General features: G+C 50.9%; 1 protein-coding gene across 12 annotated transcripts in view; it reads left to right on the top strand.

The window, feature by feature from the left end:
• Window positions 1-23,029, top strand: part of MSI2 (musashi RNA binding protein 2) — a 210,276-nt gene that overhangs the window by 140,368 nt on the left and 46,879 nt on the right. For all 12 annotated transcript variants that reach the window (XR_008508769.1, XM_054517060.1, XM_036395407.1 and 9 more), the window contains one exon: window positions 20,532-20,614. Coding sequence is in view for 11 of the 12 variants with exons in the window: in XM_054517060.1 (XP_054373035.1) it covers window positions 20,532-20,614 (83 nt within the window). In the remaining variant the exon portion in view is untranslated. The remainder of the gene's footprint in view (window positions 1-20,531; window positions 20,615-23,029) is intronic.

Raw genomic sequence — 23,029 nt, 5'->3', positions numbered from 1 at the left:
CTCCACAGCACAGGCTCCATTTGTTTTTATACTCATACCTTTTCATTTTGATAACTGTTTTGATTTGTAAAATACCATGCCTTATACAATGTTTCCTTTATGATGATGTAGTGTGCTCTTCTTATCTTTCACCTTAAATCTTTGATAAGAGCATTTTAAAAATGAAATTGCTACCTGGCACCATTACACACTCCTGGCTGCCTGCCAGCAAAGAGGGAGCTGCTGGAGGGGAGAGGAGAGGAGAGAGGCTCTGGAGAGGCTTCCCGAGGATGCAGGAGCTGGGTTGGGATGGAGGAGGCTGAGGAAGGGGAGGAAGCACGGCAGGAGTGACCCCTGCCCGCCACAGCTGTGCCGGGTCAGTGCCAGCCCTGCTCCTGCCACGCCAGCATCCCTGACATTCCCCTCCCATCCCTTCTGAGTTCTGCATTAATCCAGTGCCTGTCCTCTCAGGGAACCTGCAGGGGTCACTTTATTTTCCCCTCGGAGCTGTCAGGCTGAACTTTGGCCATGGGATGTTTTGGTAGGGTAGCCCAGCACTGCTGGAGTTTCCTGCACGTCCAGGTAATTGAAATGTTTTTGGATAACTGCTGGTGGTGCACAGAATGTGATTTATCAGGGGGGACATCAGCAGTGAGAATATCAGCAAATAGAACTGTCTGACGTGGCAGGTCGTTTTTATTTTAATGTGCTGGATTTAATGAACTCTGGTTGTTATAATTCACACAGTGGTGGAATGCATCCATCCCCCTCCTGATGACATTGGTTGCTGCTCTGCCCTTAGTTAGTGCTGTTCTTATGGCAGGAGAACTCTCCCCCTTGCACTCCCAAAGTGCCAGGGCTTGGCTGATAAATTGTTAACATTTAGCATTCAATACTATTAGCAATAAACGTAGCTGAAAACTTCCCCAGGTCGTTCAGGCATTATAAGTAGTAGTTGTTGTTGTTGTTGTTGTTGTTAATAATAATATAATAATAATAATAATAATAATAATAATAATAATAATAATAATAATAATAATAATAATAATAATGGGATCTCTTGGAAGGGTGTTTGCAGAGGCTGGAGGGTGTTCCCAGGTGCTGGGGACGTGGCTGTGGCCATTCCTGCCCTGACACCTTCCTGGGGCTTTGTGGGGTTGGAGAGCATCGAGGTCAGAGCCCCACATGTGCTGTCAGGTGATTTAGCAGCATTTGTGTCCAGCCTAACCCAATCTATCTCACCTCGCTGAGAAGAAAAAAAAAAAATAATCCTGCATCAAAATTACTGCTTTTGGAACTGCCTTGTCTCTTTTGAGTAGGGACTGGAGACAACTAGACAAGCTTCAATGGAAGCGAATAAAGAAACGTTACTTTGTGAACACAATCTCTGCTACCAGTCACTTCTCAACAGCCATTCAATCAAAATGCTAATGGCAAAGGCAACAAGGGAGTGAGGTTATTGTAATCCTAATTGATAGGCTGCAGGGATGGGGTTTGATAAGTGCTGTTGAAGAGATGTTTTTGAAATATGATTCCCTTTAATTACAATGATACTAATAAAAACTGAACAAATGATTTAATGATAGTTTTCTAGGTAGCAGCCCAAAGATTTTTGTTCTGGTTATTTTGGAAGTTGTTGGTGTTTTTTTTTTTTCTTTTTTGAACCAGAAATTATGGAAATCACCTTAAAAATAAAGCCGTAGTGGCAGGTAGTGACTTTATCTCGACTTGCGTGGCTACTTTGCATCAGAATTAATACTGTCACTTCTGAAGCTCTTGAATAAGAAATCCAGTCATTTATTTATACAATAGACTTTGCTGAAAGCCCACAGTTGAAGCCACACTGCATGTAGGAATGCATTTAATATCTAATGCTTATAATAATTAGGATCAATTATGCCAGCGAGGATTTGAAAATACATTTTGAGGGGGGGGCTGCAGGATATTCAGGGGGTTTTACAGCACGGGTTGGATGGTGTGAGTGGAGATCGTTGGCATTCGGAAGCAGAAAGCTCCAAACTTTCCCAGGGCAGCAGCATTTTCCGTGTCCCCTGCCGGGTGGGAGAGCTGTGCCAGTGCTCCATGTTCTGTGACTTGCATCTTGCCTCTGGAAATAGGAGCATAAACAGGAAGGGGAGATCTGTCACTGACAGGCAGCCTCTGTCTCAGCTAATTTTTGATGATTTAATTGATAGCAAAACAAATAATTTTTGGGGGGGGGGGGTGTGTGTTTTGCTGCTGTTGGCGTGGGCAGGGGCTCCTGGGACGGGGAGGATGCTCTCTGCTGCCTTTCAATTTGTCAAGCTCTCTCTCAAAGATCTGCCAGAGAAGAAAGGGTAATTAATAGGCTTGAAGTCATTTCCGATGTGTCAGTATTTCTGCCTTGCTTCCAAGTGATAATGTTGGCTGGCTCGAGGCCCCCGGGGAGCCTTCCATCTTATTAACTTGTCTAGGAGAAACAGTGAGTGGGGACAGCTTGGGCCAGTGGGTGACATGAAATAAGGATTTGTGCTGCAGCGAGCTGTAAACACGGGGGCCAATTGAGTAAAAAGTGGAAAGGAAAAAAAATAAAGGAAGAAAAAGATATTAAAAAGGCCACTGGTCACAAGTGCAGCTGATGGAGGGGGGATGTGCTTTATTTAGGGCAGCCTGTCCTCAGCACACAGAGCTGGAGCTGATATTGTGCTGTGTCACCCATGGCCAACTTCAGCAGGACCAAAACTGGGTCCTGGTCCTGTCTGGGTCCTTTTGAGTCCCCTGTGGTCCAGCATGTGGCCTCTGCTGCTGGAAAACCTCATGTTAGATGGGCTGTGGGGGTGTTTGTTTTAAGCAGAGGTGAACTTGGAAGCCTGGGGCTGTCCCATGGGTTGGGTCCCATCCTGCCCAGCTGATAGCCCTGCATGGCCAGCACACAGAGCCAGCACCCCGAGCAGCTCAGAGCCACCAGTGGCTGCTGGAAGGGGACCTGTGTGTCAGCAGCCCCCGGGCTGCTCTGTGTGCTCATGGCTCTGCCCTTTGCCAAGGCTGTGCACCCACCTGCGCCCTCACAGCACGGCTGTGCATCCTCAGCTTCACCTTCTGTGCCTTTCTTGGCTCAGTTTTAAATTCTCCTCCACTGCACAAGCGTGAGAGTGGCTTCAGGAGCTGTTCAGGGGGACCCAGTGGGGACAGTGCTGGTCCCAGTGGACAGACTGTTCCTCGGGGCTGTTCCTTTGAGAAGTGGCAAACCTTGGTGTTTTGGGCCACTGGGAAGGAACAGGATGTATTTCACATATTGACAGGTTTTTGTTCCTTCTCTGTTCTCTGCTGATCTCTCTGCTGTTTGTCAAGCTCACCTCTCCTGTTCCAGAGAAGTTTTTATTGCTGAACATCTCTTGGCAAAGTCTGAGGTGGCCACAGTGAGGAAAGCAAGGAAGCCACCTCAGAGCTCTTCAGGGATTAAGCCACTTAACTGGCAGGTTCTTCTCTTCCTCTGCAGAGCATGTCTCTGCCCAATGGAGTTCCCCTTGCAAGCACTTATTAGGGAAGCTCTGGTATAATCTAATTAAAATTTGGTTTAATATTCTGTGAAAATGAAAACTGAATCCTCCCTGCTTGAAAGAATGACCGTGCATGTATTAGTCCTCTGTTTTGTTGTTGTTGTTGGCTTATTCAAATATTAACACTGCCTGCACGCTCAAAATGATGGTTTGTGTCCATTAACAGGGCTTAATTCCCAAATTTAATGATGAGTGATACACAGGAGTTGGTGAAAGCTGCTTGCTGGATATTTTTTATTATGTTTTTTATGCTAATGTTCCTTCCTGGAGGTAAATAAGAGGAGGGATTGCTGGGCAACATTATTACTGTGAAATTAAAATAAAGTCTCATTATTTGAGGATGGAATTTAGTGGCTGAAGGTTTACTCTTCATCTGCAGCTTCATTCTGAATTCTTCCAGCTAATTACCTGCTGATTAGTTGAGGACAGGCATTGCTCACCTTGCCCTTGAGCATCAGGTTATCTCCTGGGCAGGGTGTTGGGGTTGGATGTATTTGGTGCATGTGGAGAAGGTACTGACCGCCAAAAAATTGGCAACAGCAACTTCCCTGCATTTTCTGGTGAGACTTAACTCTTCTTTAGGGAAAAGCTTTTTTGGGAGGAAAAAAAATATATTGAATTTAAAGCTGGATTTTAGTTAAAAAACAGCCACACTTTTTATTCTTGCATTGAAGATGGGAGAATTACCAGAAAGTCAGAAAACCTCCAGCTATCTGAATGTTTTCTTCCCTTTCCCCACCTGTCTTTCTGAACTTGATTTATGTGGAAATATCTCTGTTGCTGATCTGTTGAAGGTTCCCTTCAGTGACCAGCAGAGAGGCTGCTCTGTGTGTGTCTCCTGTGGGCAGAAGATAACTTTAAAAAGCACAATGTTTATCTGCAGAGAGCAGGAGCCGCGGGATGGATCACCCAAAACTTCCCTGCACAGGGAGCAGGGATGGGAGGATCTGCCAGGAAAAAGTGTTGGGAAAACCCCCTCAGAGCAGATGTGGGGATTGCAAAGTCTCTGGGTGACATCCAGGGCACTTTCCCAGCTCGGGCAGGGCAGGCAAAGCCAGCACACCCTGCTCCCTCCTCCTCCTCCTCCTGGAGGACGGGGCACTGAGGCTGTGCCAGGCTGGAGGGGCTGTGACCGGCGCTCTGTTGTGATGGCAGCTCCGACAAGGGCTGTGTGCAGGGTTTGGAAGGAGAGCCCTTATTCTTGAGAGTTTGAAGGGAAGGTGCTCAAGGGCACAGCGAGGCTTGGCAGGGAGAGCAGCCTGGCTGCACCCAGGGTCAGAATGGCAACCACGGGGTCGTGGTGTGTCCAGCTCTGTGTGAGAGCACAGAAGCAGCCAGCAGAGAGCCCACAGACCTGGCTCAGTGTGCTCGTGCCACCGGGGATTGTGCCATGGAGCCCCAGGTGTGCCCAGCCCTCGTGCTGACCACTGCGCCCTGGGGCTGACCAGCCTGGCTGGGGCTGACACCAGCTGGGGTGGGTGAATGTTGAAATGACCAAAACAGCCAACAGCTGCTTTCGTACCAATTCCCAGGCTCCCACAGCTGACCAGAGATGATTTTGGCACTTGCCACGAGCGTGCCCAGCCAGAGCAGTGGCCATGCAGGCACCTCTGGGGGCTGCGTTATTTCCCAGTCCCTTTGTACTCCAGGGATGGGAAATAATGCAGCCCCCAGAGCTGCAAATCTCCCATCCTAGGATGGATGGGTGCTGTCAGGCAGGTGCCAGCCCCACCAGGCTGAAAGCACGATGCCATCGTGAAGCAGATCAAGACATGAAGTCTTTAAAGGCATGTGTTGGATGTGTCATATCACAAGGGCTTGCTGTGCTGCTGATAGGGATCAGCCACACGTTATCTGTGCTTCCTCGCTGTACATTTCCTACAAGCTGATAAACTTTGAGCTGGATGGGAACCAAGTGTGCCACATCTGGAACGGGGCTGGAATAGCTGCCCGGGGGCTGACAACGGGGTGATAACAGGACCTGCTGTTCCAGAGCATTCTCAGCCCCTCTGTCCAGGGCTGGTGGGCTGCAGGTGCTGCAGTGATCGTGCCAGCCCAGCCCTGCTCCACAGTGGCCAGCAGAACAGATAAATACCAGAGAGAATCAGTGTTTCAGGAGGGGGATGCCTCGCTTCACTTGGCATTTCAATCTCCTCCAGCACCAGGTTGGAATAAGCACTTTTTTAGTGTGTGGTGATTTATTTTGTTAAAAACCAAAGCATTATTCATAATTATGCAGTTTTATGAGAGTATCCATAGCAGTGTTCTTCCTGTGGTTGGCTGTGGGAGCTGGAATAATATTTGAGCAAGAGCCCTGGGGAAAGGACGCGCTCACATTCGGCGCGGGGCTCAGCCTATTGAGCCGGGGTATAATTACCTCTATTCAGCACCACTGCTCCAGTTATCAGCCAGCGTCAGGGGGAAGGCCAGAGCCTCAGAATGACACAGATTGTTAGAGAACATCAAACTTTTTTAATGCAGTTAATGATCCTCAGCTATAAATAGCCTGTTCCTGGTGACTGGCACTCGGGGTTTGTGCTGAGCTGCACGGTGCTGTGGTTTGTTGGGGTTTCTTTTCTCCTTCCACACATACTGTAGGTCCTTCCACCCAAATGCTTCACAAACAGGGTAAATAGACCCTTTCTGGGTCAGGAGGTGAAGGTCCTGCCAAGCAGGAGTATGAGGTGGGAGTCTGGCAGCTTCATCCTCTGGTCCTTTTGACTCTTGTCCCCCAGAATAGGGATGGCTCCTCTGGGGCTCCCCACCTCTGCCATGCCACTGAGTAATCTGGGAATGGTGAGACAGGCAGCTTTCTTGTATGCTGTGCCCCACAATTTCCTCTGTCCTCTCTCCAGCTAAATAGGACTGTAGGTTCGTGGAGGAGAGTTTGGAGATGGGACTCCCTGACTTTGGTGGCAGCTGCAGCCCAAGAGCTCGAAACAAGAAGGGCTTGGTCCAGAGGAGCCCTTGTCCTGGCAGTGCCCTGCTCTGACCCAGTAAATCCTGAGCAAGTGTAAATCTGCTGGGGGAGTTGTCTGCAGGAGGCCTGGCCAGAGCATTTCTCTGTGCTCAGGCTGCATCACGAGCAGTTCCTGCTCCCTGGGAGTGCACAGATCCCTGTAGGTTGCTTTACCCTTTTCAGGATGGGATTTGAACCAGCCAGGAAGTCTGAGAGCGGCGCTTGAGAGCTCGGAGTGTGCAGACACGCTGAGCCTGTTGCTGGAGGCAGGGTGTGGGGCTGGGATGGGGCACCAGGCCGAGCTCTAGAGGCTTTCTAGCCAGCAGCACTGCTCACTATCCCAGCAGAATAATGCCAAACCCCCCAAAACCCCGACCTGCCTGCTGAGCTGGAGCGCAGCAAAGGAGCAGCCGCGTCTCCCGCTGCCCGGAGCCGCGGTGAGATCTGCCACAGCTTTGTTCTGCACAGCCTGCAGGGACCAGGGAAAAGGTCATCTCACACACACTGCTCCTCCACAGAGAGCTCTTTGTCTGCTCTGAAAGCAGGGAAGCAAAGGGGATTCTCATGGAATGCCTGCCCTCCCTGCCCCCCGTGTTCCCAGCTCGGGTCAGGAGCCCGTCCGTGCTCATCCACAAGCTTTGGCTGCTTTTTGGGGTCTGGGTTTGCTCTGGCACCTGGGGACGAGCCCAGGCATGGAGCTGGAGGGCTGGGCACTGTGAGAACACCCCAGGGAAGGCTCAGGGTGTGTAATTAGTTCCCTGTTTCCCCTGCTGTGACTGCTGCTCCTGGCGCTTTTGTTTTTAAGGATAAAGATTTCAGCGTTTTCCCCGATGGTTTGAACAAAGGTTGAGCGCAGGGAGGAAATCCATAAAACAATGTCACCAAAACACAGGGAGGAGAGGGAAGCTTTAATAAAGCTTTGCTGGGCCTGTGCACCTGGGACTGGAGCAGGAAGGAGGCACTGGAGAAGGTCACCTCTGAAGGTGGCAGATGACAGAGCAGCGTGGCTGCGCTCGGGGGGAGCTTTGGCAGGAGCCCATCCATCCCAGGGGTTTGCTCATCCCATCCTGCAGCACAGGATCCCCTGGCATCCTGGGGCTGGGCACAGCTGGGGAAGGTGCTTGTGCTTGGGCGGGACAGGGATGGATGGAGGGGAGACACTTTCAAAGGAGCCCTTCACAGCCGGGAGGGCTGTAGCTGTCGCAGGAAGTCACAGGACAAGGGTGAGGCACTCAGTGATAGCAAATGATGGATTTTGGATGGCTCAGCAGAGAAAGTCCCTCTCTTCTTACCTCATCTGTCTGTGCATGGTCTTGAGAAGCGGCTGCAGAGGAAGGGAAGCACCTGCTGTATCTGAGGAGCATTGGGAAGCCTATTTTAGATGTGATACTTTAAAATTTAGATGTCATTATTAGCAAAGGGCTCTGGGTTTTGTGCTTGTCTTAGCCTTGTTTTCCTTCTCCTTTCCCAGCAGATCCCTTTTACAGAGCTGCTCTGCTCTGTGTGGTCCCTATTAAAAGTTTCCTTTCCCAGGGTGATTCTGCTCCTTTGTTGCATCTGGTTCTTGAACACTTTATACTATCAAACAGCAAAACTGCTTTTATTGATGCAGCAAAGAACAATGGGATTTCTCCAACAGTGCTCCCAAAATACGCTTGTGGCTATTTTTTTTCCCCCTTTTTTTTTTTTTTTTTTATTGCTGGCTTCCAACAGTGGAAAAAATGATTAAGATCTGTTAGGTTTACTCTGGTCACTTCAATGGGAGGTTGGTAATATCCACAAACAGCTCCATAAATGGGTCATGTCCTGTGCTCTGGCAGGGCTGTGCTGCTGCCCAGACAGGCACGGGGAGAGCAGGAGCATCCTCAGTTTCCTGGAGGGCTCTGGGGGTCACAGGAGGCTGCAGGGCAGGTTGGGCAGGGGCTGCTCACACAGGGGCTGTGCCTGCCTGGCCCCAAGCCCTGCACAGCCCCTGGGGTCACCTCCTCAGCACAGCACAGCACAGCACACACAGGGAGCCACTCCCCAGAATGTCTGGATTCAGGTTTTCCATGTGAACAGGTGTCAGGATAAGTGTGTCTGCCATATAAAACAAAATTATGCCACGTTTAAAATGTGGCCGCTGTCAGCGTTTGCCCTGGACCTGTGTAAAATCTGATCACTCCTGACTGTCTGGAGCTATTACTGTGGACTCAAGTCTGTTTGCCCTGTTCCAGGGGAGGAGTGTGGAGCTGGGGGTGGCTGCTGGGGCCAGGAGCATCTCTGGTGTTAATGAGGAGCCACTGTGAGGGCTCCAGGCCGTGCCAGGGGTCTGAGCAGTGAGGGTGTGCTGTAGTGAGGGTGTCCTGCCCTTGGCTGCTGGAATGGGACAAGCTTCAAGGTCCCTGCCAACCCAACCCAGCCACAGAATCTGTCATTCTGTGTTACCTCACTCCACCTGTGGTCCTGGACAAAAAATCAGACATCAAGCCTACATTAAAAGGTGTTTTCCCCCACCTCATGTACTTCTATCAGAGCTTTCCTGGGAACACACACCCCAGCAGTTTGAGGTTTTTCTTGTTCTCAGCCCGTGCTCGGGGGGAGATCTGGGTCAGCATTTGCAGGGGTGTTTGAAGCTGTGTCCCACCCCCTCGGTGGTGGTGGGAGCTGGCCTCTCCCTGGTGCTGAGAGCTGGTTTCCAGGAATAGCTGAGCAAATACTTTGCTCTTCACATGTGTATCCAGAGGAACAAGTGGTGTGTGCATTCAAAGCATCTGTCCTGGCCGGGCTCTCTCCCTCCCAGCAGTGTGCATTGTTTGCTTAGGCAAATGCTGATATGGTGTGTGAGCAGCAGGGATGGAGCCCTGGCCAGGGATATTAATAATGCCCAGGAATGTTGTGTGCTGCTGAAGTTCTAGCCCAGAGGGTCATACTGCACAGCTCAAAGGGATTAGCTTAACCTGAGGCTAAGCTGCTCATTTTTGCTGGTATTTCCCTTGACCCTAGTCAATTATTTCAATTCCTTGAATAGTTTTCTGTTGTTTGGTGCCTGGTTTGTTGTTCGTTTGCACTGTGATGTCTGGGGGCAGCAGGGTAGCAGGGAGTCCATGCTCTCCTTGCCAGGCAGGGCAGGATCCATGCAGGCTGCAGAGCTGCAGGGAAACTGTCAGGGGCTTGTGGGTGCAGCAGCAGCAGCATTTCACCAGGGCAGGGATGCAAATCAGCAGCTAAAGCACAGAGAGGAAAGGCACTGGTGAGGGAGGATGGGGGGCTTGCTGCCCTCCGTGGGGGGAACACCTGTGGAATGTGCTCCCCTTGTTCACCTGGGTGAATGTGAGTTGGTGCCTCCCCGCAGGGCTGCACCAGTGTCAGTCACTCTGGCAGCACCAGTGGGCACGGGGTGTCCCTGCTGGGTGGGTGCTGTGCCTGGGGACTGCAGGGACAGCTGCCAGCAGCTCCACCAGCCCGTGCTGCAGCCTGGCCCCTCACCTGCCCATTCATCTTCTGCTGCTGGTGTGTTAACGAGGGAAGGACACCTGGCTGCTCCCAGCAAAGTGCCCTTCACTCTGCCTTCCGTCCTCTGCAGCGTGCAGGAGGGCTCTGCAAGCTCTGCTGGCAGCCCAGGGCTCTGTGTGTGCGTTCTGGGGGGGCTCTGCCCCCCAGCCCTGAGCTGCCTCTGTGCAGGATCCAGGTGGGCAGGAGTCACCTTGGGCGAGCTGCTGGGAGCATTTTCCGCTGCAAAGTCACTGCTGGAGATGCCTCATTTCTCTGGGGTGCCCCTGGCAGCTGCTGCACCCCCGAGTCCATGGTGGGGGGGTTAAATTGCAGCAGCACAGGCAAGGGGAGGGCTCTGGGCTTGGCAGGTGCTTGGAGAGGAGCAGCAGCAGTGGCAGGCTTTACCCTCGTTCCTCCACCATGGAGCTGCCTTGTGCTTCTCCTCCACTTGCTGAAATCAAGCAGAGTTTTTTAAAAATTAATTTTTTAATTAAAATCCCTTTTAGTTTGGGGAGAGTGGTCAGCTCCAGGGACACAGAGACTCGGGAGGTGAAGCATGGCCCTGTCACCAACCAGGGGACACTGATTGCTGGTGCCTTTTGATGCCTTAGAGTCTGAAACTGGACCATTGCTGGGATGAGGCACAGATGGGCCTGGATGGGGGCAGGCTGGGGCTCTGCACCCACAAATGCCCCATTGCAGGTGGGCACGTATTGTCCCCCCTCTTTGTCACAGCTTCGGGCTCTTGGTTGCAGAAGAGACAGCTCTGGGAAAGAGTACTTGCACTTTTTTAATAACCTATTTCTATAATTGAAGGATTTCAGATTTCTTTTGTAAGAGCAAGCGCCTGCTTAAACATGGAGACAAATACAACCAATAATATGTACTTGAAATTTAATGCAGGCTAATTCATTTTGGCACAGTCCCAGATATGCTGATTAAATGGCCTGTGAAGTGCTACAATATCTTGATAATGTACATTCCACATTTGATTATATAATCAATTATGTTGCACCTAATAACATTTAAAATTAGTGGAAAAGCTGTGAGCAGATTGTATCAGGTGCAGAGTGGGTCTTGGGCAGCTTTAAAAAAACTTCTGCCAGAAGGAGCAAGCGTAGATGGATCTTCAAGTACTGTTCTTCAGGAAACCAGAGACTTGATAAAATTCCTAAATTTTATCAAGTTAATTTAGTGACTTTAAATTTTGTTAATTTAGTGACTTGATTTAGAATAAAATAAGCTGTCTGCTGCTCCCCTGGTTTGCTGCTGGGAAAGGGACTCTCATTTTCTGTCTAGAGATGACCTTGCACCACGTGTTCAGAACAGCCCCAGTGGTGCTGGCAGTAATTCTGTGGTCAGACCCAGAGCTCAGCTCTGCCTGTGGGGCTTTTCCTGCACCCAGCAGTGGGAACCAGAGCTCCCCTTCACTGGCTCTTCGCTGCCTGGGGATCCTGAGTGTTCACTGCTGTTCCTCCAGCACGTGTGACATTTTCCTGTGCTGCTGGTTCCAGCTGTGGGCACTGCCTGCTCCAGAGGGACCCCTCAGCTGGGTGCTCACTGTGATGGGCAGCCCCGAGCTGGTGCCTGGGAGCAGCCTGGATCATTTGGCAATAACTGTCATTCCTTTTGGGGAAAGAGAGTGCTTTTTGGGTGACTGGCAATGGCAGGTTAGGGGGAATTTGGCCTGGGTTTTATGGCCCTCCAGTAGGAGAGGGTTGATGGGAAACAAATGTGTTATGGCCCCAGACAAGCTGTTGCTCCATTTTTTGTTCTGTTTAAAGCAGCACTATCAACCAGTTGGAATATAGGCTTGGAGTATCGCAGGGAGTAATCTAATTAGTATGAAGTCAATTCACTAGTTCCTTTTGTATCTCGTGATTAAATAAGTGGGAAAATGGCTTGAAAATTAGGTGCTAGAACAACCCAATTACATTTCTGTAGCTTTTTGTATTCAATTTCATAAACAATTTTGCTCTTCGCTGGTTAATCAGTGAATGCCTTTTTCCAGTTTGAAAAGCACTTTTGAAATTATAATGCAATTAAATTGTGTGTGGATGTTCTGGCATAGCGAGCGCGAGGGCTGGGGGCCTGGCAGCCAGCCACGCTCTACCTTGACAGTAATGAGTTCCTGAGCTGGCAGCTTGCTGGTGTCATTCATAATATTGTCCAGGCTGGGATGCTGAGAGAGGCCCTGCTCCCTCCCCTGCCTCTCACTGGCAGAGGCTCAGCGAGCACATCCCCTGTGCCAGCAGCACCCAGAGGAGTTCATCGCTGCTCCAGAGCAGCTGCCTCTGTGCTTTTTCCTTTTTATTCCCCTCTTTTTTAGTCTCTTCCTTGTGTGAGCCTTTGCAAGACTGGAGGTTGGAGAGGGATGTGGGGTATTAAGTGTTGTTTTCCTGGGATGTGACAGGGACGAGTAGAACACCTCAGTGTCCTGTTAGCAGAGAATCACAGGATGGTTTGGGGTGGAAGGCACCTTAAAGCTCATCCAGTGAGAGTTTTTCAGTGCTTGCTGTTTGTTCCTTGTCTCGTGGTCAGTTCAGGCTCCTGGGGAAGGGTGACCAAGCCTGCCTGATCCCAGGATTTACAGCCCAGCAGCACAAGGGGAGAGGCAGAAAGCTGTGTTAAGAGAAAAAGAAATAGTGCTGGAAATAATGACTTGCTTGGCAGGTTTTAACAAGTTCAGTAATGGTATTAGGTGCCCTTGGCTCAAGATAGTAACCTCCTCTTAAATGATCATTACCTGGCTAATAAAGAGCTCGGCGCGGGTCATTACAGCTTAATTTAGACGTAGCATCCTGTTTGGTTTGCACAGCGTGGCCATCTCTCAGGTTGTTGGATCCATTGCCTGGATACGAGGTTGGGATGTGGGATTGCTTGGGTTTTCACATGGGGGCTCTCCCCCAGGTGTCCCTTCCCAGCCTCACCTGGGGAAGAGGAGCTGGCCTCAGTCGGCTCTGAGTGAGCACAGCCAGGCAGGAGGAGGTGCAGGAGGGGGGGCCCAGCCTCGTGCCCCCCACGCTGTCCCAGCCTCTGCTCCCCCCGACGAGCCCTTGTGCTTCTCTCGCCCCATTAGCAGCAAGTTTCGTGTGCAAATAATTACAATAACCAACCCCCACGCATTATTAATATTTTGAAGGCATCTCTTTGATAAGCCCATCTTTTCAGCCAATTTCCTATTTCTTCGGAAAGCAAAGCATCTTTCCTCCCAGTTTTGTAAATCTGTTGTTAAAAGGAAGAAAAGGAAATGGAAAAAAGTATTCCCCCCCCCCTCCAAACCCTGACACCAGGCTGGGTTCTGTGCTGCCTTTGTCAGCCCTGGATGGAATTATGCATCATGAATAAAAACTGCTGTCAACATGCATTGGGTTCGAAAACATTAGAGCATATGGTATGTGATTATCTGTATTGTCAAATGCAATAAAGTGAATTTGGATATAATAAAAAATGTAATATTTTAGAAATTTGGTAATAAACTGTGGAGGAATTGACAGGCAGAGAGTATCTGATGCCTGTGGGCAAACAGATAAAGATGGCAGGACGTGGCACCCGGTGGCTGAGGCAGCATCAGGGGCTTGATTTTCTGATGGGAGCCTGGCTGGGCTGACTGGCACCCAGGGTGCTGCCCCTTGTCCCTCCTGGCTGCCAGAATCTGTAGGTCTCACTAATGAATAGGCAGAAGTACAAGGTTCCCATTCTGGTTGTAGATGGACTAATTGGATTTTACAAATACTTGGGGTTTTCCTCTCTGATAGCAGAAAGGAACCTGTTGGAGTCTGCTGTATTCTCCTACCCAGCAGCATTTCCATACTATTGGCTCCTTATGAGGCTGGGAAATCTGTACCTGAATAACAGGGAGTAGTGAAAGGCTGTTAGGGTGGGGCTGCTCCCAAATAGGGAGGAAAAAGAAAAGGTGGAGATAATTTTCTCCTGCAGTATCTCCCAGTCCAGCCTGATGCTCTAATCCCCGAGCTGCTGACAAATCTGTGCCCGTTGTGACACGGATGTCCCCAGCAGAGAGAAGCTGAACTGGGAGCAAACTTCAGGGCCTCCTGTGTAGAAAATTCTGATGGAAAAGTGCAGATGTATCACACGTACCTGCAATTTTTCTTAGGTCACTGCTAATGCTTCTAAATGATCTGCGAGCGCATTAATCGTTTCTGTTAATTAACAATATGATAAAAGTGGCATTTAGTAAGCTCAGCGTAGTGTGCGTCTCAGTCATTATGTACTCAGTGCTTAGGTTTGATTTCAGAACGTTAATAAAATAAAATTTTAATGAAGGTTTGTTGTTATGAAAGATTTATTACCAGGAGCTGAGGTGCTTCTGCCTCTCGCGGGGTCTGTGGCAGGCACGGGGGTCCCCGGCTGCTCCTGCACTGAGGGCTCGACTGGGACCCCAGCCCTGCCCTGACTGGTGCCCTGTGCACCTGGAAACCTTTGCTCAGAATGGCTCATTGGAGAGGGGGACAAGTCCCTGTGTTCTTCATCCTCGCCTCGGGAAAATCCCTCCCCAGAGCCGCTTTGGGTGGATTTTGCCCCTTTTCACCCCAAGGTGCCTTTTCCTGTTTCTGAGCAGTTCTCACTTTGGAAATGCCACACAGCTGTGGGAGGAAGGAGCGAGGAGCCTGAGCCTTGCAGCTTTCCCAGGCAGAAACAGGGGAGGATCTTGGTGGTGCCCTTTGTCCAGCCATGCTCTGACTGCTGTGCCTGAGCGGGGCTGGCCTCACCTACCTGCTCATTTCACTTTGAGAATTTACTCTCCCTTGATGGAGAATTTACTGACACTTTAAATAGGTGTCTGTGTCTGCCAGGAGAGCCTGACTGTGCCCCAGACCTGAGGTGTGCATTAACACCCAGTGGATGTACAGATCAAGCCTTGGTGGGTGTCAGCCCCAGCAGCAGGGCTGGAGAGCACATGCTCCAGGTAAGTGAGGATATTTTCCATCCTAGAGCACAGGTTTTAACCCCACATTTCCCTTCCATCTGCTGGTCTGGTTATCACACGGGTGAGGCGAGATCCTGGTGGTGCCTTCAGGTGTGCTCACCAGTCTCCCCAGCAAAGCCTCCTTGGAGATGAGGTAAAATGTGAGGTGTGTGTCTCGGGTGATGGCTGTGTCCCCTGAGCGTGCAGAATTGCTCCTTTGGAAACCAGAACCTCTCCTTCCTTCCTTCCGTGTGTTTGCAGCACAGGAAATCGGAGTAGTAGGGAATAACAGCTTTTGTCAGCTTCTGTCCTAGGCAGGTTTTGGCTCTGACAAGCTGAGCTGTGGTATGAAAACTCGGAGCAAGGGACAAGGAGGTGGGTGGGATGCAGACCACAGAGAGTATTTAAGTGACTTCTCCAAAGGCACAACAAAGGGAGGTGGCAAAGTCAGGGCTGAGTTTTCAAGTTGTGACTGTCAGGAATGAGTGGCTTTTCCCTGACACAGGATTAAACCCCCAGGTCCCCATTCCCAGACTCTGGGGGTTATGACCTGTAGTACCTTCACAGACAGAAGTTAAAAACATCCATGGTTCACTGCCTTCTGGGTAATTAAAGTGTCCTGTCCCCTCTGCTCATCTGTGTGTTCTGTTCATGTGCAAAGACAAGATTTGGTGACAGTGACCACAGGACTTGGTTTCACATCCCCCTCTCTACCCCCACCTGCCAGTTGTTATTATTATTATTATTATTTTCATAAGACAGCCTGGCAGGCTGGGAGCTTACTAAGGAACTTTTTCCTCTCTGATTACAAGGGATGTGTGAATAAAGTAGAATGGTATTGATTCACACCAATCTATGCATCGACTGTGTGGAAGCCACTTGCAATTCCCAGCAGCACTGGAAAGCTTTGCAACAGGGAGAAATATGACCAGGCAAGTTGAGAAAATAAATTAAACTAGTGTCAACTTTTCTTGTTTCTTCCCTCATTATTAATGGATGGAATGGGGCTCGTTTATCAAGAAGAGGAAAAATTAATTGACACGGGCTTTAATGTTATTATGCCTGGCTTGTCTGGTCACATTTCTTCATTTTTAATTTTTTTTTTTTACTTTTGAAAGGCATTTTATTACCTTTCACAGGACCAGCTGCCAAAACTATGGGTATAAACAAGAAAGCAGGTGCATAAATAATACCAGAGCAGGACTGGACTTTTCTGCATTTCAGAGCTGAAGTAGCTCAGACGTGAGGAGCAGAGCAGAGGTGGGTGAGCAGGGCAGCTCCAGAGCCCTGGCACAGAGGGGAGCCCAGCCTGAGCCGCTGTTTCCTGGTGGATCTGCCGGGAGGTGTCAGGCTGGGCATCCCCATCTGTCAGCACAGCCACTCCGGGGGCAGCTCCCCTGGCAGGGCTGCAGGGACCCAGGGGCCCATCCCAGGGACAAATGGGGGGGTCAGGAGCAGGGTGGTCCTGTGGAGCACTCTGTGTGACAGGGGGGCTGACCCACAAATGCCTGTGGGGTGATTCTTGCTGAGCAGCAGGAGCCAGGTTTGGGCAGAGCCCTGCTGGTGTGAGAGGCCTGTGCAAATCTCCTTTGTCCTCTCCCTGCTCCTGTCTCCTGCCCTTGTAGGGACACTTTCCACTGTCCCAAGTTGCTCCAGGCCCTTCCCACCCTCCCAGGGAGGAGTTGAAGTGATCTGTGCCTGCAGGTGGAAGTTGGTGTGATAGGGCTGTGCGAATCTCCTTTGTCCTCTCCCTGCTCCGGTCCCCTGCCTTGTTCTTTGGGATTGCTGTGCAGGACAAAGGAGCCCTGGTGATCCCCTGGTTCCCAGAATATTTTCAGGAGCTCTGTGGTTGCTGTAGGTGCAGGATGAGGCTGTCCCAGCTGCAGGCTCACCCACAGTGTGGGCACAGCTCGGGCACAAGCAGCGCAGCAGATGGGATGGAGTGACTCGCTGCACATCATCAGGTTGGGACCTAAACCAGGCTTTAGTTGCAGTGTGTTCACCCACCAGGGCATCCTTCAGGTGGCTGGGGAGCCCCTGGGGGCTGTGCCTGCCTGGTGATCTGGGTTTGGCTCAGGTGGTGGTGGAGGTGCTGTACCTGTGGCATTGCTCTGCCTCAGGGCCCTCCAGGGTTAACCCCAGCATTAGCCTGGTTTAACCTCTGTGGCCTGGGATGCAATCACCTTGTTCTGCTCGTTGAAAGGCCAGCAGAGGTTTGGCAGTGAGACCTTTGCCTGGGTGAGCTGCTTTGGTGTCCTCTCAGTGTGTGCAGCCACAGCTGTGACCCGGATCACTGTGCAGCCAGACCTGGCCTCTGGGAGTGGTGCTGCCAGCCAGGGAAGGGAGATGCATTTCATAGCCCTGGTGTCGTCATCTCAGCTATGTTTTACCAAGTTTGACATAAAAACTCTCAAGTGATGACAAAAGTGTGAAATGTAGTTGGTTAGAGTGTGAAAAAACCCAAAATACAGAGCACGGGAGTCCTGACATTTGGTATCTTCAGTCTGGCTTCTTAATAGTATTTATGGCTTCTGACTGTTCTTTTGCAGTATTTTAATCTGTTTATGGTTTCATTCCCTTTCTCTGAGCAATGTTTGTCTTATTTCTGGAATGCCATGGCAGAACCTGCTGAGCTGACTGTGGAGCCACCTTCCCACCGGGCAGCTTTGGTGGCTTGGCATCAAAGGAGCTTTTCCACAGAATCCCAGAATCACTGGGGTTGGAAAAGACCTCCAAAATCACTGAGTCCAGCCTTGCCTGATGCCCACCTTGTCCCCAGAGCCCTGAGTGCCGCCTCCAGCCCTTCCTTGGGATGGGCACTCCAAACCTCCCTGGGCAGCCCCTTCCAACCCTTTCCGTGAAGAAATTCTTCCTGGATTCTTCTCTTTTGTGGTGTCAGGGTGTGTTGGAGGACGTGTCCTGCACCACTGGATGGCAGGTGTCTGGGCTGGCATCACTTGGGTGCCTGTTGGTGCCCATGAACCAGCAGATGAATGGAGTGGGCTGACTCCTTTGGCAGCAGATGAATGGAGTGGAATAACTCCTCATTCCCAGTAGATTCCAGAGGAGGGTTTTTCACCTGAAGGTCATGGATACATGTCTCAGCTTCCTTTAGTGCTGGTGCTTGGCTCAGAGCCTCTCGTTTGGGGCATCTGTTTGCCTCTTACTTTATTTTTCTATCTCTTCTTTGTCTTTTCTTTTACAGAAAAGATTATTCAAATGAATATTCAGTTTTATTCATTTGAATAAAAAACCCAACCGTTTGACTCTGTTAAATGCTTATCTCTTAAATAGAGCTTGTTAGCTTCCAATAATAGCTTCATTCAGAAGGATGCAGTATAATTTCATTTTAAAACGTGTGCTCCTTGACAACCAGAATCCTATTTCTGTCACCGTTTTCAACAGCCGCCTTTGTTTTGGGTTAATCTTTTCCATGCACTTTCTGAGAACCAGCTTTTTGTTGACTCTTAGTACCTCTCAGAAGAAATAATTGTCTATTTAGCCCAGGAAGGTTTCTGAGAGTTTTGGTAATTTAAATATGAGTTTGTATTCATTATGGGAACTAATAAGACCGTGCGTGCGGGGGGATCTTTGTGTGGGTGCAGTTATTAAAAGTTGGAATTTGATACCCACAAAGTGGAGCAAGAAGAGCATCAGAGAATGGTTTGGGTTGGAAGGAACCGTGAGGTGCTCATTCCACCCCCTGCCGTGGCAGGGGCACCTTCCACTGTCCCAGGGTGCTCCAGCCCTCTCCACCCTCCCAGGGAGGAATTGAAGTGATCTGGGCCTGCAGGGTGCAAACCCTTTGTAGAGGTCACCTCTGGTTTTCCTCTCCTTTTCCTCTCCAGGCCAGTGTGACCAAGTGCCACAGATCTCTCAGAAACCCACAAGTGCCTGCTAACACCTACAGATTGTTGTTTAATCTTGTAAAATCTGGAAATGCAGAAAGCTGGGTGGCCATCTGATTTAATCAGACAAATAATTTCTTGATAAACCTGTGCTTAAGCCATATGGAGTGGGATGAGGGTGGGAGATTTGTTTCAGTCCAGACACGTAATGAGTGCAGCGGCTTCCTCGGGTGTGCACATATTAGGGCTAATCTCCTAAATTCCCTGTGCCCCCCATCCTGGCACCGACACCTAACACAAGTTGAGAGAGGAGCCCTCAACTGCAGCACTCGCTAATGAGCTGCTAATGATGAAGATGTTGCTGGTGCTGGAACAATTAATGACTTGTAGCCCCAGCCCGGCCATCTCATCCCTGGTCCAGGCTTTGCTCCCAGCTCTGGGATTCCTGGGATGCCAGATTCGGGCACTCAACCACAAAAATCCTCGGTTTAACTGCAGGTCTGTTTAAGGTAGATTTAAATGGAGAAATTTAGAAGGCAAATGAAAGACGTGAGTTATGTAAAAAAATGCAAGCTGCTGCCTGCTCTAGGTGCAGAGCAGAGCAGGGTGGTGAGCCTGGTGTGCTGTGCGATGCCTTGGAGGAGGGCTGGGAACCATTCCTGGGGATCCTTCGGGTCTGCAGTGGAATGGGAGCATTCCCCACGGCTACAGGCTCTGTGCAGTGCCAGAAGAGCTGCCCAGGGCTCACCTGGAAATGCCCTTTCCTCCCCAGGCAGAGGCAGGGCTGGGGCTGTCCTGTCCCTGTGCTGCCTTCACCAGTGTACAGCCCAGCAGCTTCCAGTTTGGGGATGGGCTTCACTCATTAGCATAATTAGTGTCGATGTTAACTCACGGAGCCCTCTCCAGCACACGAACTGGGGTATTTTTCATTAGGCTGAGGTTTTTTGTTCAGGCAGGAGCAGGGTGGGCTGCCAGATGCCTTCAGTGCACAGCCACAGGCAGGCAGCAGGCATCAAACAGCCCAGAGCAGCCCAAATCCTCGGCCCTTTGAAGCAGCACTGAGAAGAGAGGAACGATTAGATCAGAGGCCTGAAGTGTAATGGGTTCCTGGAGGCCTCAGGATGTCCTGATGAGGTATTAGAGGAAGTAATTCAGGAAGAAAGGGACAAATAACCACCTCCGGAGCAGGGCTGACCCGGCAGCCAGAGCACACACAACACACAGGGCTGCTCTGTGTTTGGGAGGCTCTGGGGTTTTTCTCCTTGCCAGGGGTAAATGAGGAATCATCTTCTGTCTTCCCAGGTTTTTATGGGTTTTGGGTCGTGTAATGAGTCAGCTCTAATGGAGAAGTCCCGTGGAATTAAACAAGAGATGAAATCAATATGGTTCCATAGAAATATAATTGGGTTTTGTAGAGATTGCTCTTAAAAACCTTTAAGGTGTAAAGGAAAATACAGCCCTATTGTAGTTTCCGAGCCATCATGTAACTGGGGTGTAACTATCCATTAAATTCTGCAGGATGGATCAAAAAATCCATAAGGAGGTTTTAATTCTCCATTAAATCCTATGGAAGAGCTGGAACAGAACAGTATTAATTTTCCCTCAGACAATGCTTCTTCCCTCCATTAGGCTGCAATAAGCTCAGGAACAGCTCCATAGGCAGCAGGTGTAGCCACACATGTGTGTTGTTATGGAAGTTTTCCAAAGTCCCAATGGCTAAATAATGCTTAATTAAAATGAAATTGTTAAATTTAACTAATGTTTTCCTCACCCCCTCCCCTTTTTGTATCTTTATTAAACAGGATTTGGCTTCGTAACTTTTGAAAACGAAGACGTGGTGGAAAAAGTCTGTGAAATTCATTTCCACGAAATCAATAATAAAATGGTGAGTGTTGGTGCTGGTGCTGTGGGGGTGCCAGGGGGCTCTGAGCCCCGCTCCCTGATGTGTGCCATGCCCAGGGGAGGTGGGATACCCCTCTGGGAGGGTGCTGGGGTCAGGGTGCTGAGCTGGCAGCCCCTGCTGTGGCCCCAGTGCCCAGGCAGCTGCCCCAGAGCAGCGTTTGGTGTCAGAGCCCTGGGGCAGGGTGTGAGTTCAGCTCCTCCTGCACACAGCCCAGCTGAAGTTCCTCCTCAGTGGCAGGCAGGTCCCAGGTTGTGGGTTGCCCTGAGCCAGATGAAAAGGGGCATTTGTATTTCAATTGCTGCAGTAACTTTGATATTTTCGGCTAAAATATTCTTTTTCCCTTTGTCAAAACATCCTTTGCTTCTCAAATGTGTATTCAGATATGCATTGTATATCGGTCTGATATGTGTTCACAGACTTTAAATTTAATAATAGAGCTTTTAGTGTGGATAAGATCAAAGCAATCTCCTTGGCATATGCTGGAGGCCTGATTCAATATTTGACTTGCTAATTTTTCCCAGGGCACTGAAATAATATTCCTCATATTGTTGCTCCCTGCAATATGCGTCTGAAATAAAAGTGAGGGTCCCTTGGCCAAGTGTGGGGTGGGTGGTGGGCAGGGCTGGGGCAGTGCCCCTGCTCCTGTGGGAAGTCTCTTGCTCCATTTCCCATGGATGCTGTGGATTTGCCTGTCCCACTGCCCCCAGCCCCTCCTGCCCTGGGCTCTCCTCCTGTCCCCACCTGAGTGCCTCTGGGCTGGGGGAGCCTCATTCCCTTTGTATGGTTCCTAAATGCTGCCAAGCTGCCTTAAAACAAAGGAACAGAGCAAACCCCAGCCACCCCCACCCAACAGAGCCAGTGACGAGTCAGAAACAAACACTGGGGTGTGAATTCAGGGGTTGCCAGGTGGGAGGGGAGAGCTCCCCTCCAGGATTTTCCTGTCCGCAGCAGGAGGGACACTCCATAGGTTCAGTTGCTCCCCACCAGAGGCTCAGGAGGGCCCTGGGGAGGTGCAGGGGGAGCAGCAGGTGCTGGTGAGCCCCAGGCAGGGTCAGTGTTTGGTGTTCATCCCTGCATCTGCCCCCGTGGGCTGGGAAAGCCTCATCTGGCTCTGGGCATCTGCTGGGAGGGGAGGAATAGCACAGAGCTCTTGGGGGGATTCCTTCCCAGGAAGGGAGCAGGGAGCATGGGACTGGCTGAAAACACTCCAGGAGCCTCAGAAAGAGCAAGAGAAACAGTTTTGAGTGTTGGTGTTTGTTGTTGGGTTGTCCCCTTCCCACTCCTCTGCCCGCTCGGTGCCCCCTCCAGGTGCCACCATCTCCGAGTGTTCCCTTCATGTCCCTCCCTCAGCCCTGATGCTGAAAGCAGCCCACGAGCAGGGGATGAGACACGAGCCCGTCTTGGGACTGAGTCATGGCCCTGAGCTGTGTGTGCAGCTGCACCACAACCCCTGCAGGGCCAGGGCGCTGTGTGTGCCGTGACAGGAGCTGGGGCTGACACACTGGAGCTGGCCTGGTGTGACACTCAGCTGCCAGGGGCACTGCTGGGGTCCTGTCACACTGGCACCGTGTCCCTGAGCCATGGAGGGGACGGGATCTCACAGCCCGAGGCCATGGGGTTTGGTGAGCTGGGACTGGGACACCCTGTCCTCATCCCCATCCCCATCCCTGCCCGTGTCCCCATCCCTGCCCGTGTCCCTGTCCCTGCCCATGTCCATGCCCATGTCCCTGTCCCCTTCCCTATCCCCATCCCTGCCCATGTCCCTGTCCCCTTCCCTATCCCCATCCCTGCCCATGTCCCTGTCCCTGCCCGTGTCCCTGTCCCTGCCCATGTCCCTGTCCCCTTCCCTGCCCGTGTCCCTGTCCCTGCCTGTGTCCCTGTCCCTGTCCCCTTCCCTATCCCCATCCCTGCCCGTGTCCCTGTCCCTGCCCATGTCCCTGTCCCCTTCCCTATCCCCATCCCTGCCCGTGTCCCTGTCCCTGCCCATGTCCCTGTCCCCTTCCCTATCCCCATCCCTGCCCGTGTCCCTGTCCCTGCCCGTGTCCCTGTCCCTGCCCATGTCCCTGTCCCCTTCCCTATCCCCATCCCTGCCCATGTCCCTGTCCCCTTCCCTATCCCCATCCCTGCCCGTGTCCCTGTCCCCATGCCTGTCCCCAAGCCCAGGTGGCTCAGTTGCCAATGCCCAGCTCCGTGGGCTGGGGCTGTTGTTCCCCCAGCTCCCTCCTCCTCCTCCTGCTGCTGTCCTGGCCGTGTCCCCAAGGCAGGGCAGGCAGAGGGCAGCAGGGCCGCTGCTCCCCAGCCTATTTCCAGCTCCAGCCTCCCTGGCAGGCTATTTTTAGCTCATCCATTCAGCTTCTGTTGCCATCCATAAAGCTTAGAATGTCAAATGTAATATTA

The sequence above is a fragment of the Molothrus ater genome, chromosome 21 (assembly GCF_012460135.2).
Source record: "Molothrus ater isolate BHLD 08-10-18 breed brown headed cowbird chromosome 21, BPBGC_Mater_1.1, whole genome shotgun sequence".
Classification (NCBI taxonomy): Eukaryota; Metazoa; Chordata; class Aves; order Passeriformes; family Icteridae; genus Molothrus; species Molothrus ater.
Note: the sequence above shows the minus strand (reverse complement) of the source record. Positions and strands in the feature narration are given on the sequence as shown.